Source organism: Ammospiza nelsoni, chromosome 8 (genome assembly GCF_027579445.1).
Source record: "Ammospiza nelsoni isolate bAmmNel1 chromosome 8, bAmmNel1.pri, whole genome shotgun sequence".
NCBI lineage: Eukaryota > Metazoa > Chordata > Aves > Passeriformes > Passerellidae > Ammospiza > Ammospiza nelsoni.
In genome coordinates, this window is record NC_080640.1 from 15,234,535 (window position 1) to 15,248,063 (window position 13,529).

General features: G+C 36.2%; 1 protein-coding gene across 1 annotated transcript in view; it reads right to left on the reverse strand.

Annotated features, from left to right (window-relative positions):
• Positions 1-505: 505 nt before the first annotated feature.
• Positions 506-13,529, reverse strand: part of DNTT (DNA nucleotidylexotransferase) — a 74,335-nt gene continuing 61,311 nt past the window's right edge. Inside the window, exon 11 of the mRNA XM_059477024.1 lies at positions 506-671. Coding sequence (XP_059333007.1) covers positions 585-671 — 87 coding nt within the window. The 3' untranslated portion in view covers positions 506-584. The remainder of the gene's footprint in view (positions 672-13,529) is intronic.

Sequence of the window (13,529 nt, forward strand, 5' to 3'; positions counted from 1 at the left end):
ACTGAATAATCAGCTTGTTTATAGTATTTGTAGAATGGTGCCCTACCTGCAAAAATATTACAGCTGAAGCCTACAGTTGCTGAGACTGCAAAGCAGTTACTGCCTAGGTCATTAAGCCTTATACACAGAGCAATTTTATACATGGATTCAGCAAAATACATAAGAAGTTCAGTTAAAGACCAGCATACATTTCAGTAATGTTTTGACTCAGCTCAAATGTTTTGAATTATTTACATATTGTTGTAGCTGACTATTTTAAAAAACACGTATTGTTCATACTAATGTTAAATTCCTACCAGAAGCAAAAATCTCACCAGTTCCAAGTTTTCCCCCCAAAACAAGCTCTGTCTTATCACTCCCACGTAGAAGCTTCAAAACTAGAAAGGACTGGAAACTATTTTGAAAAATTTAAACTCTTATCTTCTAGGAACATTAGCAAGTGCAAGTGGCTTCTAATACTTATGTAAATTTTTTTGTTGTCATAGAAATACTTATTATATATATGTTTATATAACTATACCAGACTGCAAGGTGGGCAGAAAGACCATTGCAGTCAACTGATAAATGTACGCTGGAAAATAATTTTAAGCATTCCTTTCCCATGGTTCGACATAATCCAAGCCAAGATGTGCAAAGATTTCTTCCTCACTTCCAGCTTTGAGAAAGATCCTCTGTGAAAAAAAATTAAAAGGAAAGTCAATAAGGGTGTTAGAAAGAAATTTCAACTGATGTTTTTTGCTGTTGAAAAGGAGTTAATATTTGACAGTTCTACCCATTGTATCCTCTATAGAATACACTGTCTTCATCAGCGTGCCTACCCTGAAATGCAAAAGAAAGTTAAAAAAGAATTTTAATGCTGCTTGATGTTTTCACTTTTAATGACTAGCTTAAAACTTTGTTTTGGTTTACTTTTTCAAGACCCTCAAATCCAACTTACATTTCCCTTTCATAAGGGTCAATAGCAGGACTTCCTTCATGAAATCATAAATGTTTTTAAATTAATACCGTAATGTTCTCTATAAGTGTATTCAAACTGATTTGATGGTGACACAAATTGTCCATAGCCAAGCATTAAGAGCATCAATTAAAAGCCAAGTGTTTTTGTTCTTGACACACACTCCTGAATATTTTACAGTACAAGGCAGTTTTGTTTTTTATATCTGCACTTCTGATAATACAGGAGATCATTTTTACACAGGAACACTCACAAGCCTGCATGCTGTATGATGGCTGATACAATAAAGTACATAGCCTTATGCATTCCTTTCTTCACTAAAGTACAAAAATAATTTTAAAAGCTGCTGAGATAGGTGAATATTAAAACAGTAAAAGCCTCACAATTTAGAGTTTGGAAGCAAGAAAGATATTTCAATATTTCAGCAATTCCTGAATCATTTGAAGTCTAAATCAGTGTTCAACTCTGAATAATCTAACTCAAGTGTTGGGAAAACTTCAGGGTTGAGTTTCTAGGTTTACTCACTGCTGTGAAAGAGGAGATGCTGTCTGGAGAACCCACTGATAAATTCCTTTGAGTAAGGAGAATCTCTGACCACCCCAATGTTTGGGAAGCTGTGTGCCAGCAGCAGCACCTCTGCTCTGTCAGCTGCCGAGCAGTGCCTCCAGGAGGGCTGTGCTGTCCAGCACACCCATGGGAATGGCTCAGGAAGAGGAGCCCATGGCCACATCAGATAGAACCATGGCATGGTGGAACAACTGCTGGCATTCTGGTGCCACAACCAAGAGCTGAGTGATTAAAGTTGTCTCTGCAATAGCAAAGATTGCTTATAAAGCATAGAGAAAGAATATCCCTCTTTTTCCTAGGAAGTTCAAATGTCAGATTCTGGAATGAAAGGAACCTACCAATAACACTGAACAGCAGAAATACTGAACTTTTTCACACAGACAGAACAAGGAAAAAATGGTAGAAAATATAAATTGAACAAGAGAAAAGAAAAGGAAACAAAACATCAACAACTGCCCATTGAATAACAATACTGAGATTTTGTTCCTCAAGTGTCTCCTGGGAGGACAGGATTTTAGGGATTTTTTTGCTAATTTTTTTTTCTTTTAATATTTTTAAGAAAAAGAGGGCAATCCATACACCTACATTACTGCAAAAAAAAAAAAAAAAGAACAAAAGAACAAAAGTAAAACAAGAAAAAAAAAATCTTACACTTGTAGACAGATGTTACAGACACTCTTTAATAGAAGCTCTTCATATCTCTGGGACCCCAAATTGCATTCCATTTCTTTTGTTCTGTCACTTTATGTTTTCCTGCAAGCTAAACTCATTTCATTTGCTTGACAGGGAAAATTTCTAATACAAAGTATTTGATGCTGAATACCATTCTCAGTAGCTACAAGCAATGTTTCTAAATGAATCTCTGGCTGATATCTGCCAACTGCTTTAGCAATGTAAGTGTTATTAATGTTAATCATAACCTATGATTTTCCTTCTATGTCAATCTATGCTTATACAGTGCTGCAAATTTGATTATTGCGCTCACTACCATTCTTTCTTGCTTTTTTCTTTTTCCTCAAGACAAGTAATGAACTGCTTGCCTAGTTGTGATTTTATTTCATCTTCTTACTAATATTCTGGAGATTCAGAACATGCCCCACCAACATCAATCAAATTTACAAAAAACAATGCTCTGGAGCTTCTGGTACACTCTTCTCTTGTCCCATTTAATCAATTCTGTCATTTCAATGCATGTAAATATTAAATTTGTGGTTGTAAACATGACCATTAACTACACCTAATGTAGAGCAATTGCTATCCAAATGTTTTCTTATATGAGTTGCTACCACTTATTTTTCATTTTGGCATTAATGATCAATAATACTTTTGATGAAAGAGAAGCAGAGAGTGAAGGCACAGAGCTAGCACAGCTTTATGATATCCTAACCATCATTTCCAAAGTTCACATCACTTAGTTTGATATCACATTTTAATACGATGAATCCAGCAAAACAAAACCATTACTTGATAAAGCAGAATTCTAGTTTTAGTTAACTAAATCAGCAATAGCCAAGAGCACAGCCTTCTTGAAAGACACAAATTTAATTGTATTCCAAGAAGACTGATACCCAACTGTTTATTACCAAATTGTTTAGCAATAACAGTGTGTTGCCAAGTATCAAAATAAATATTCTATTACACTTAAGTAATACTATGAATAAGTCTTAGCCTGTCACTAAAGCATTTCATTACTACTTAACCCATCTGAAGATGAACATAGAAAATTAGTTTGAAGCACCCAGAAATAGAAGTTAGTACCACATATTATCATTAATGAAATGGGATTTGATGGTTCTGAACCAACAGAATCTGCTGCAGAGTGAAGTACTCCAGGTTTGTACATGCATGTGAAATCCACTGTTCTGAAGATAAGACACATGGTGGAAATTTTATTAATTTATTTCTTTAAATCCTTATAATCCTTGGTATTAGCTGAAGAACAAGAATTAAGTATGAAGTTTCCTAATTGATTACTGGCATAACTCTGCTTTAAAAACTATTGGAAAATTTGTTCAAAGCCAAATTGCACTCTTAAAGATCGAGTAATTTCCTTCCATATCCCATTTTTTCTACCCTTTTTAGAGCCCTGACTTTTATATTCTTCACAGCTGTAATACAGAAAGAATGCAGTCATACTCTAGCAGATTTCATTATTCTTTTGAAAATTATAACGTTGTGTACAAGGCACATTATTTTGCAAACGATCCAGAAGGACCATGAACACTGAGATCTATCTGGACTCCTTCTGCTGTACTAGTACATGAAATAAACTGGGGAGGGGAGGAAGGGCACAGAGATTATTGCCAACAGTACCTTTTTAGTAAATAACAAAACACTCTTTGATAAAACTGTGCTTCTAGACAAGCACCTGGAATGTCCTTAACATACACATTTATTCTAACCTTTATTTTGTGTCCAGGATTATGTTGCATGCTTTAAAATGGCAAAATCTTACACAAGATGTCTAGGGATTTTAAATTTAATTTTTGTCTTCTATCACTTATTTTCATATTGTTTAACATGTGGCACACATTCACATCAGTTTAATTACCTTAATATTTCCTTTTCTTTTTAAAATTAATAAAGTGGAGATATAATGACAATATCATCATACCTAACTGTGTAGTTCTACCAGTACATTGAATGATAAATCCCAAGCAGTCTAAACCCCCATCACTTTACATCTCAAATTATCACAGTGGCCGCAAGCAAGACTATGATAAATGAACAACAGAAAAGAAGAGGACAGACTGTCATTTGCAAACTTGGAACTTAATTGTTCATTGTGCTTGGACAGAGTCCATTCTAAAAATAAGATTTATGGGTAAAGTCAGTTGTAGAAGAATGATGATAGCAATAGCACTTGCTTAATCAGACATGGTCAAAGATACCACAATGCACCTTAAATTTCTTACACGTGCATTTGTCACTTTAGTGACATCTTCAGAAGTCCTTATGTCAAGTCAATTGAAGAGTTTTAATTAAAGTTAATTGGGACAAATGAAAAGACGATGCTGCTTACTTTCCTTGCAGCAGCTTCTTTAGATATGGAAGGCCATGGCATTCAGTGAAGCAGTGCACCATAATGTCAGACCAACAATTGATAGAATATACCTCAATGGCATATCAGACTAAAAGTACAAAGCTATTAAATTGGTCACACTCACTTTTTCTCTGATCCCATTTGCTCAAACAGCATTTGCATTTGTGAAAAAATAATTTTAAAAAGGAGCATACAGAAAGAATTGTGAAGGCAGAAACTTAGGTAATGCATCATATCTGCCACATGACTGCCAGTGGGAATGTTCTGGGTGTTTACCTGACCCAAGTGCTACCCCACCTGTTCTCTGCCCCTGGGCCAGTTCTCCAGTTCAGGTATTGATGCACCACTGGGGCACATGGGTCACACCAGCACTGCAGAAACTTTAGGAAGAAGCTGTGTTTACTAAGTCAGCCTGACAGTATGGCTATACATTTCATTATTTTGTGACTTTTGGATTATTTTGAGCTAAACTCCTGCATACCAAGCTGAAAATATTCAGCTTGTGAGACAGTCTGAGCACTGCATCAAGGAAGTGTGTACAATCACATATCCACAAAACAACGCACTGAAGTATTTTTGTTTCAACATTTCCTGCAATTCTTAGATTGACTGCAGCTATCATCTGTCCTCAGTGGTCCTATTTCATCGAGTTCAGTGCAAGGTTCTGACAATAAATGGGAAGAGCATTAAATTTATTCTCATCTGTGAAAATGTTGAAATAACCATATACTGAAATATAACCAACAAGTTAGAAGAGGTGCAAACCCACACTTTTATGGGAGGATTTCTGTGAATGCCATAGGAACCATTGTTAAAATATTTTTTCTTGATATATGAATATTAAATGTAATACATTACAATAGCCCCAAGCAACTTCTTTTAATCCACAAAATACTAAGAAAAGAAATAAAAAGACATTTGGAAGCTTGAAGTAGTCACATTTTCATTTACTGTATGATCAGAATTGCAAGAAAATTTTGGGGTTTGTGCTACATTATTCTTTACAAACAGAAATGAAGCCTGCCTGAAAGGTAAGAAAAGAAAGAAAGAAAGAACAAAGAGACCAGAAAGCAATAAATATGTTGTTCCATCAACTGGTAAAATTTTGCAAAGGTAAATTGTGTAGGCACCCATCTAGTGCTTTCTACCTATATAATTGCATTTACTTGCTATTTTTGAGAGTTAAAGGTGCCTGTGACTGAAAGTACACAAATCCAGTGAGAAGAAAAGGAAGGTCTCAGTGCAAAATTAAAGGCATCCCAAAGACTTTTCCATTTTACTACAGTGAGCTGCCTGAATTTTTGGTGAACTTTAGCAAACAAGCCTTAAGAAATCATACAAGTTCAATGCTGTTTCCCACTGGGAAGCCTGAGCTGCCTCACGAGCCTCCATTAGCTCACAACAAAAAGTAAACTTGAAAACACAGAGGTCATAAAAAAGTCATCCCCTAGCAAGGGAAGCATAATTTTAAAACAGAAACTTGAGTTCCAAAGCCAACCATTGAATCTGAAGCTGAAGGCAGATGTCTAAGAATCCTTGGATGTGACAAGTACAAGGACCACTCTCAAAGCAACTGAGTCAGGAAAACCCAAGAGAAGACAAGACAGGCAGAGCATATGTTAGTTTTAGCTTCACACTTACATCTTCCCCCAGAAAGGTCAATCAGAAGAGAGGTAATCATATTATACAGACTGATTGATGAAAAATTATCCAAATTCACTCCATGGCACAACTAATTGGACGTTCTATTTATTGACAATTAAGTTATTGCGAGTCCCAGAATAAACACTTTGAGTTGTATATATCCTTGATCCCCATCAAATTTAATTAGGCTTATCCTGGAATCATAAATATGTAGATGCTACTAACATTTTCTAAAAATAAGTTAAAAAAAAAAAAAAAAAAACCAAACAAACAAAAAAAAACAAACAAAAAACAAACAAACAAACAAAAAAACCAAAAAACAAAAAACCACAGGAGAGGACAGAATGGAGGGTATCAGTAACAGAGTAGAAAAAGGCTAAAGCCAAACCTGGATGGCTGAGTTACTGAATGAGTGACTTGAATGACCTCCTCAAGGGCCTCCCCATGCTAACAGTTCTGACCATACTGAACATGCTGATGAGCTTCTGCAGTTCACAACTTCCACATGGAGAATGAGTCCAACACACATAATAAGAATAAGACAGGGGGGTAAAACTGAAGAAGGTAGTGAAGAGAAAATTTCAGTGGAATTTGAGTTCAGTCACTTCTGAATTCAGGCAGATGCAAGCTCAGACTAAAATATCTAATATAATGATTCACAACACTTTACTCAAGCCAAAATTTACAGAGCCACACAAATTTACTCCAACCACCAGTCAGTGAAAAAGCAAACAAGGACACCTAGAATAGAGCAATACTTTAGATAAACTTATTAGGGCCTTAATTAAGACTTAGTTAGGGCCTTGCAGCAGGCTGAATAAAAATCTTAACCTGGTTTTGCTCCATCTGAATGGATAAGTGGGTTAGTGTGTTTCTGAGAGGAAGGTGCAGGAAAGTGCCTGGAAAGTGACGCAGCAAAAGGAGCAGCTGCAAGAAAGGGAGAAAAAGGATGTTGCAAACTTCGAGTGTTTCAATTATTGCCTGTTCAATAGTTGTTTACTTGCAAAAAGATATTCCCACCTTCCTCATTATCAGAAAGCAATCACTTTCTGAAGTGATTTTCTGCAGACTGTATTTGTTGGTATTTGGTGCAGATAGGAGCTCTAAAAAGTAAAAGCCACAAGGTCTGAGGAAATCTATCAGAAAATGCATGATAACTCTCCATAACAATAGCTAGGAACTGATTCCAAGGAAAATAAGCATTTTGCTGACCTAATTATCATGTGGTTTTGAGTATATTTGAGTTTACTAACCTAAACACAAGCATAATTACTTGGTTTATATTGATTTATTCTACAACTTATAATAATACAAATAATGTGAGTGAAAGATATCCACTCCCAAGCATATTTCTTTAAAATCTTCCCTAAATACCTAGCTCCAAGCTATTTTCTACCCTTACCATGTGGAACTTGAATCACTGAGCATCACCTTAAGCTGGAGAGTGGGCTGTGTTTTATATGCTATATGTCAAAAAGGAATACATATGGCAACAGAGAGAGATTTTTACTAAAATTACTAAGAGGAGCCCAGAGCCACCATCAACACTTCAGAATTATTGACATCAGTATCAGAATTTAGTGATACCAATGTTAAGCCACAGGGACTATGATTCCATTTCTTTTTAACAGATGAAGGTGCATCTCTTTGATCTCTCCATGAGCAGTTGCAGCCCATGCACCAGGATTTCCAGCTGTCATGCAGGTCTGTCATGCTCTGCCAGGCAGCCTTACCTTCAGCATCACAGCCCACTCCATTCCTCTCTGCTGACCTGCCATGAGCAAGGTGAAAGCAGGCTCTGCAAACACTGAGCACAAAGCCAGAATTTTCTCTTCCTTCTCTATGCTACTGTTAACTTTACAAGAATGAATGTGGTACATCTTTGGTGGAAAACATAAATCTGCTCTGAGCCTCAGCATAACAAAGAGCTTTGCAATTTTACACCACTTACAGACCCAGAATTTTGTAAAGCAACTGCAGAGAAAGCTTTATGGAAGACCCATAAATTCCTGCAGTGCACTGACTGACAGGAGGTTGAGTGCCTTCAATAGATAGTGAAAGTATGGGAATACAACAGAACGCTGGTCTGTAAAATAGTGGCTACTTCTCTAAAATCTTCAGCTGATCATCAGGTAGACAAAGTGCTAACAAGAGTCACTGTGTTCAGTAATCTTCACAGCAAGAAAAATTATTTTATGGAGAAGATGGGGAGAAAACAGAGGAAGAAAAAAAGGCTAAGTAAAGCAATTTCCATATAAAAATGCATACAATCCTGTCATTATGTAAGAGCTTTCAAATAATTGTACTCAATGATTGTCTTGCATAGTACAAACACTGCTGGAAAGTACCATGGAAAAATGAAACTTCTTCATGGTCCTGATATTCTGCTGAGAGGGACAGCAGCTCATTCCACCAGTACTCTGTCAGACAACATTCTCAACATGAAACATTGCTTGATGAAAAAAACATTACAGATCAAGCCCCAAGGAACTGTGCAGTAATTACCCATCAGAATTTGCCTTCATTATGGTCAGCACACATTGTTCATACTTTGTGGATAGTTACAACATCTGACAATTTGTCCTCTAGCACTTTCCTAAACAACATGACTAGCACCTTTCAAGTGTCTTTCCTTCTGTGCTTTTCCCAATCTTTTTCATTTGGTTTTTTTAAAGAGGTTTGTTTTTAAGACTGGCTATTGGTGATTTTTGCTTTACTTGTAATTAGACATTTTACTATTTAAGCTGTTTGTGAATGCAACTACCAACAGCACAAACAAATTTATAATTACAGAACATAAATTATGAAGTATTAATCATGCTAGAAATGTGAAGTACGTCTACAAATTCAATAATAATATCCCACAACATTTGTAGACACAGTGCATTTTTCATTTGACAGTGTCATAACAGTTTTCAGCAGCAATAACCTGAAGTTTCTCTGATAATATATTATCTCCATATGTAATTTTAAGGTTTAACTGGTATTTTCTGCAGTAACATTCACATCAGCATGCCTGCCTTAAAATAAAATCTAATCTGTTCCTAAGCCAGCTACAAACAAGATGATAAATAAATCAGAGGGGAGAAGAATTACTTTTTGAAATGACAGTATAACAAAGCATGATTGAAAAAGCAGTATTGCAAGCATTACCCATTAACTTGATACCCTCAGGCAAAATCATATGTAATGGTACTGATGCAAAATAATGCAGTGGAATTTATTCCAATAATTTTGGGCATGAATAATTTTTGAATGTAATAGAAGTCATAATCATAAGTTCTCATTTCATCTTACCACTGGACTTGTCCTGTGCTTTTAATCAGAAATACCAGACTGGAATGTTTCTCTTAAACTCATCTCTAGCTCTTGTTAGAGGTTTATTAATATTAAATTCTGAACAGTAACAAATAAATTAATCAAGTAAAATAGAATAATAGGGCTAATATTAGAATATTCTAGGCACTTACCCGGCTGTATCATAACACAGTGTAATAAAATATCTTCATGTTTTCTATATGCAATCTACTCACTCCAAGTCATTTTGATGAAGGAGAAAGAAAAGGACCAGTGCTGAAGTACTGACAGTTTGAAAAATACAATATTAAAAACATTATCTGTTGACTTAACAGAACTTGCTAAAATTTCATTTGTAAACAAGACCGTATTGTACATAAAATGGAACTACTGTCTGTTTAAAATGACAGATCTGTGGTTACTTTGTTGCAAAACACTACATTGTTATGCATTCCAATCTCCCATTACAATTTTAAAAATTAAAGACATTTCACAATATATTGCCATCCAGACTAAAATGTTTTTAGTTTGGGGCAGACAAAGTGAAAGAAAACTTGGAACTTCCTGTCTGACAGAACAGGCAAAAACTTTAACAAGTAGCACACAGTTTTATACAAAAACAGATCAAAAATTTATTGTCCTTGCAGTTCTCTGACAATCTCTGTACTACCACAGAGTCCTTAAAAATATTCTCAGGGATTATTTCCTTTTTCATTTTAGCTATACACATATTTCACTTTAAGTCTGTGCTATTTACAGCAGCTTTGTCAAATACTGTTGGGTTTTTTGTATTTTACCTTATAAAGCTTTGTAAGGCTGAATGAAATGAGAAAAAAGCAGAATCCTGGATTTAACAAAACTCAGTTGTGAGTAATTCATATGGGATTACTATAAACAAACCACTACAGAAGAACTTTATTGGGATTGCAAAATCAAAGATGCAATTTAAGAAATCCCAGAATGTGGTGGATTGAATTTTGACCTTAATTCAATTTTCCTATGTTTATGCATAGAGACTTCATTTCTTCAAAGAAATGCTGCTTACTTGAAATCCTGTAAGATGCTTAGGCTTTGTTCACAAGGCAGGAAATGTACTGTGCTACAGGGCTAACAAATATTTGCTGACAGCACTGACACAATCTTGAGTTGCAGACCAATGTGGGATCAATCAGTCTTAGAAAACTGAGCTTTTATAATCTCTATCTGTTCTAGCTCCCTGTGTTTGCTACTCCCCTATGCTAAGTTGTTGATGCCTGCTCTCATATTTCTAATGTAGCTCTAGGCTGCTCTCACACCATATCCAGAGTTAAGTGAGACATGCATGGTTTACTCAGTTATTTGGGGCAGCAGAACATTTACCTACTTCTTGTTGCCAGCTTAGAGCATTAGCCTGATGAATTTAATTTATTTTTCAGTCCATCAAACTTCCACTTACATCTCTTCCCTGTCATTCTATTTTTGTGTTCCTTTTCGGTTGTCTCTTCAACCAACCTAGATTCCTTTCCACAATGGAGCTGCTAATTAAACCTACCCTTTCCATTCCCCATTGCTTTTTCCAGCCACTCTGCATGTACTTCAAATTTGTACATCCACCGTCCCTTCTGACTCCCACTTCCTATGCCATTTTCCTCTCTAGTCCTCAGCTGCTTCCTTTTCCAGCTTCCTCTCTACCTAGCTTCTTCTGAAATTAATTAGTTTTTTCTTTTGACAGAAAATATGAGACTCAGTAACCTACCCTCATTCAATAACTTACCCCAGCATACTGATTGAATAATTGAATTAACACAATTGAAAATTATTGGTTCTCTACTGCCCTAGAAATTAAAATGAGTAAAAAGCTATAGTCAAAATATTCAGGATCTGCACCTACTTATGCATTTTGAGAGATGTCTTTTCATTAGCAATATAGGTTTCACTGAACTGCTCAAAAAACACACCAAGCATAGGAAATGACAATTATGTACTTTTATCTTTGCGTTGGTATTGCAAAGAGATTAGGTTTAGCTAAATATATACATGAATTACATGCAAACTTTGTAAAAATGACCAATCATATGCTGTATGAGAAACATTTAAAATGCTAAGGAGAAGCACACTTAAGCACATAAGAAAATGCCTAATCATTTTTAACTTACCAAGAGGTAAGAAAAGTAGATTGTTTTAATTCTTAATTTTAAAAAATAGACCAGGTGCAAAAAAAAAAAAAAAACACCCAAATCACATATGCAATTTCCACTTTCCTGAGTGAAAGTGAGAAGAATTGAAACATAAATGAAAGTATGTGCATCTCTTTACAATCACTCAGGGTTTAACTGTAGTAATCTTCAAATCACAGAATCTATTAGGTTGGAAAAGACCTCTGAGACCATCAAATCTAATCCATGACCCAACACCACCTTGTCAGCCAGACCATGGCACATCCAGCCTTTCCTTAAACACCTCCAGGGATGGTGATTCCATCACTTCCCTGTGCAGCTTATTCCAACGCCCAATCTCCCTTTCTGTGGAGAAATTCTTCCTGATGTCCAATCTAAACCTCCTCCGATGCAGCTTGAGACTGTGTCCTCTTGTCCTGTCACTGTTGCCTGGGAGAAGAGGCCAAGCCCCACAGAGCTACAACTTCCTTTCAGGTAGTTGTAGAGAGCACAGTGGAAATCAATATTATAAATTTTGGCTCTTTATATTTACTGTAGCTTTAATCCAGTCATTGTTGCAGATGTCTAAAGCAAACTCTGCAGCTGCAGCATGTTTAATTCATCAAGATGTTCTCAAGGCTGATTATATCACCATTATAACTTTATAATTTTAGAGAAGCATCTGCCAAAATAAGACTATAACTTCCAGTTTTACAGAATCATAAAAAAATGTGTCTTTAACTGTGCAAGTAAACTTCTGCAAGCAATTTTTTCAATGAAAGGTAGTATGGAGTAGATTTTCTCAGATGATACCACATAACTGACTTAGAGACTGCAACTAATGAATACACAATTAAACACCATGAATATTACACAACTTCATGTAATAAAATGAGGTTAAAAAAATCATAGACAGCTCTTCCTGATGATAAAATTTTTTGAGAAGTAATGTGTTGGGCAGTAAAAGGAAAAAATACCTGCTTGAAAAACAAAGCTGGCTTTTTATTAAGGAGACATATTTACAAAGTTCTGGCAGTGCAGGTAGCCGCCCAACCACCTGCAATCAGTCTGGCTTCCTCAGAGCAGTTTCTGTCCTCTGAGCCACCACAGGAACACATGAAAATGACTTTTTGCACCAGCAGGGTCACTGTCAGGTAAGCCATGTTTCAAAATAAAAGTCACAACGCAGATGCAGACTCAGCCACAGAAAAACTGGGATATTATGAGGGAGGCCAGAGGCTCAAGGATGTTGCCAGGCATGGCTGGAAGGGCTGCCTGCTGCAAACACAGAGGTTGGCTGTGAAGCAGCTACTTGGGCACACCATGGGCAGTAGCAGAACCCAGACACCCTGAAGCCAGCTCACCAGAGCATTGCTACCATAAAATAGCCATTTACTGGGGCTGTGATCACACCTTTATTTGGCTTTACAGATACCTGCTAAGGCAGGCAGGACAAGCCCTGCCTGAAGAGTCAGTCAGGGTTTCTGTAGATAGGAATTCACTCTGCAGGCAAATGGTAAAGGACACTACAATACTGATGGTGACTATTGAGGGCATGTGAGCTTCACAGTCAGAAAGAAATCCCAGGATAAATTTCCCCTTTCATGCTTATTATGGTTGCCCAAGAAAAAGTAAACTCTCTCTTAAAAAATCTGGGATCGCAGAATCTTACTATATTCAGCATAACTGCACAGCACTTAATGGCTTGAAAGGCTGGGTCCCATTATGAAGACTTCAGAGCATCTTGTGAGTTTGTTATTCAGAACAGTTATATAAACCACCTCTCTTGTTATTCAACAACTAAATAACATTTTGTGCCATTCAAATTCATACAAGGTTTTTTAAATGCAAAATTGTCATCAATCATCAATCAGTCATCTGAATAGTG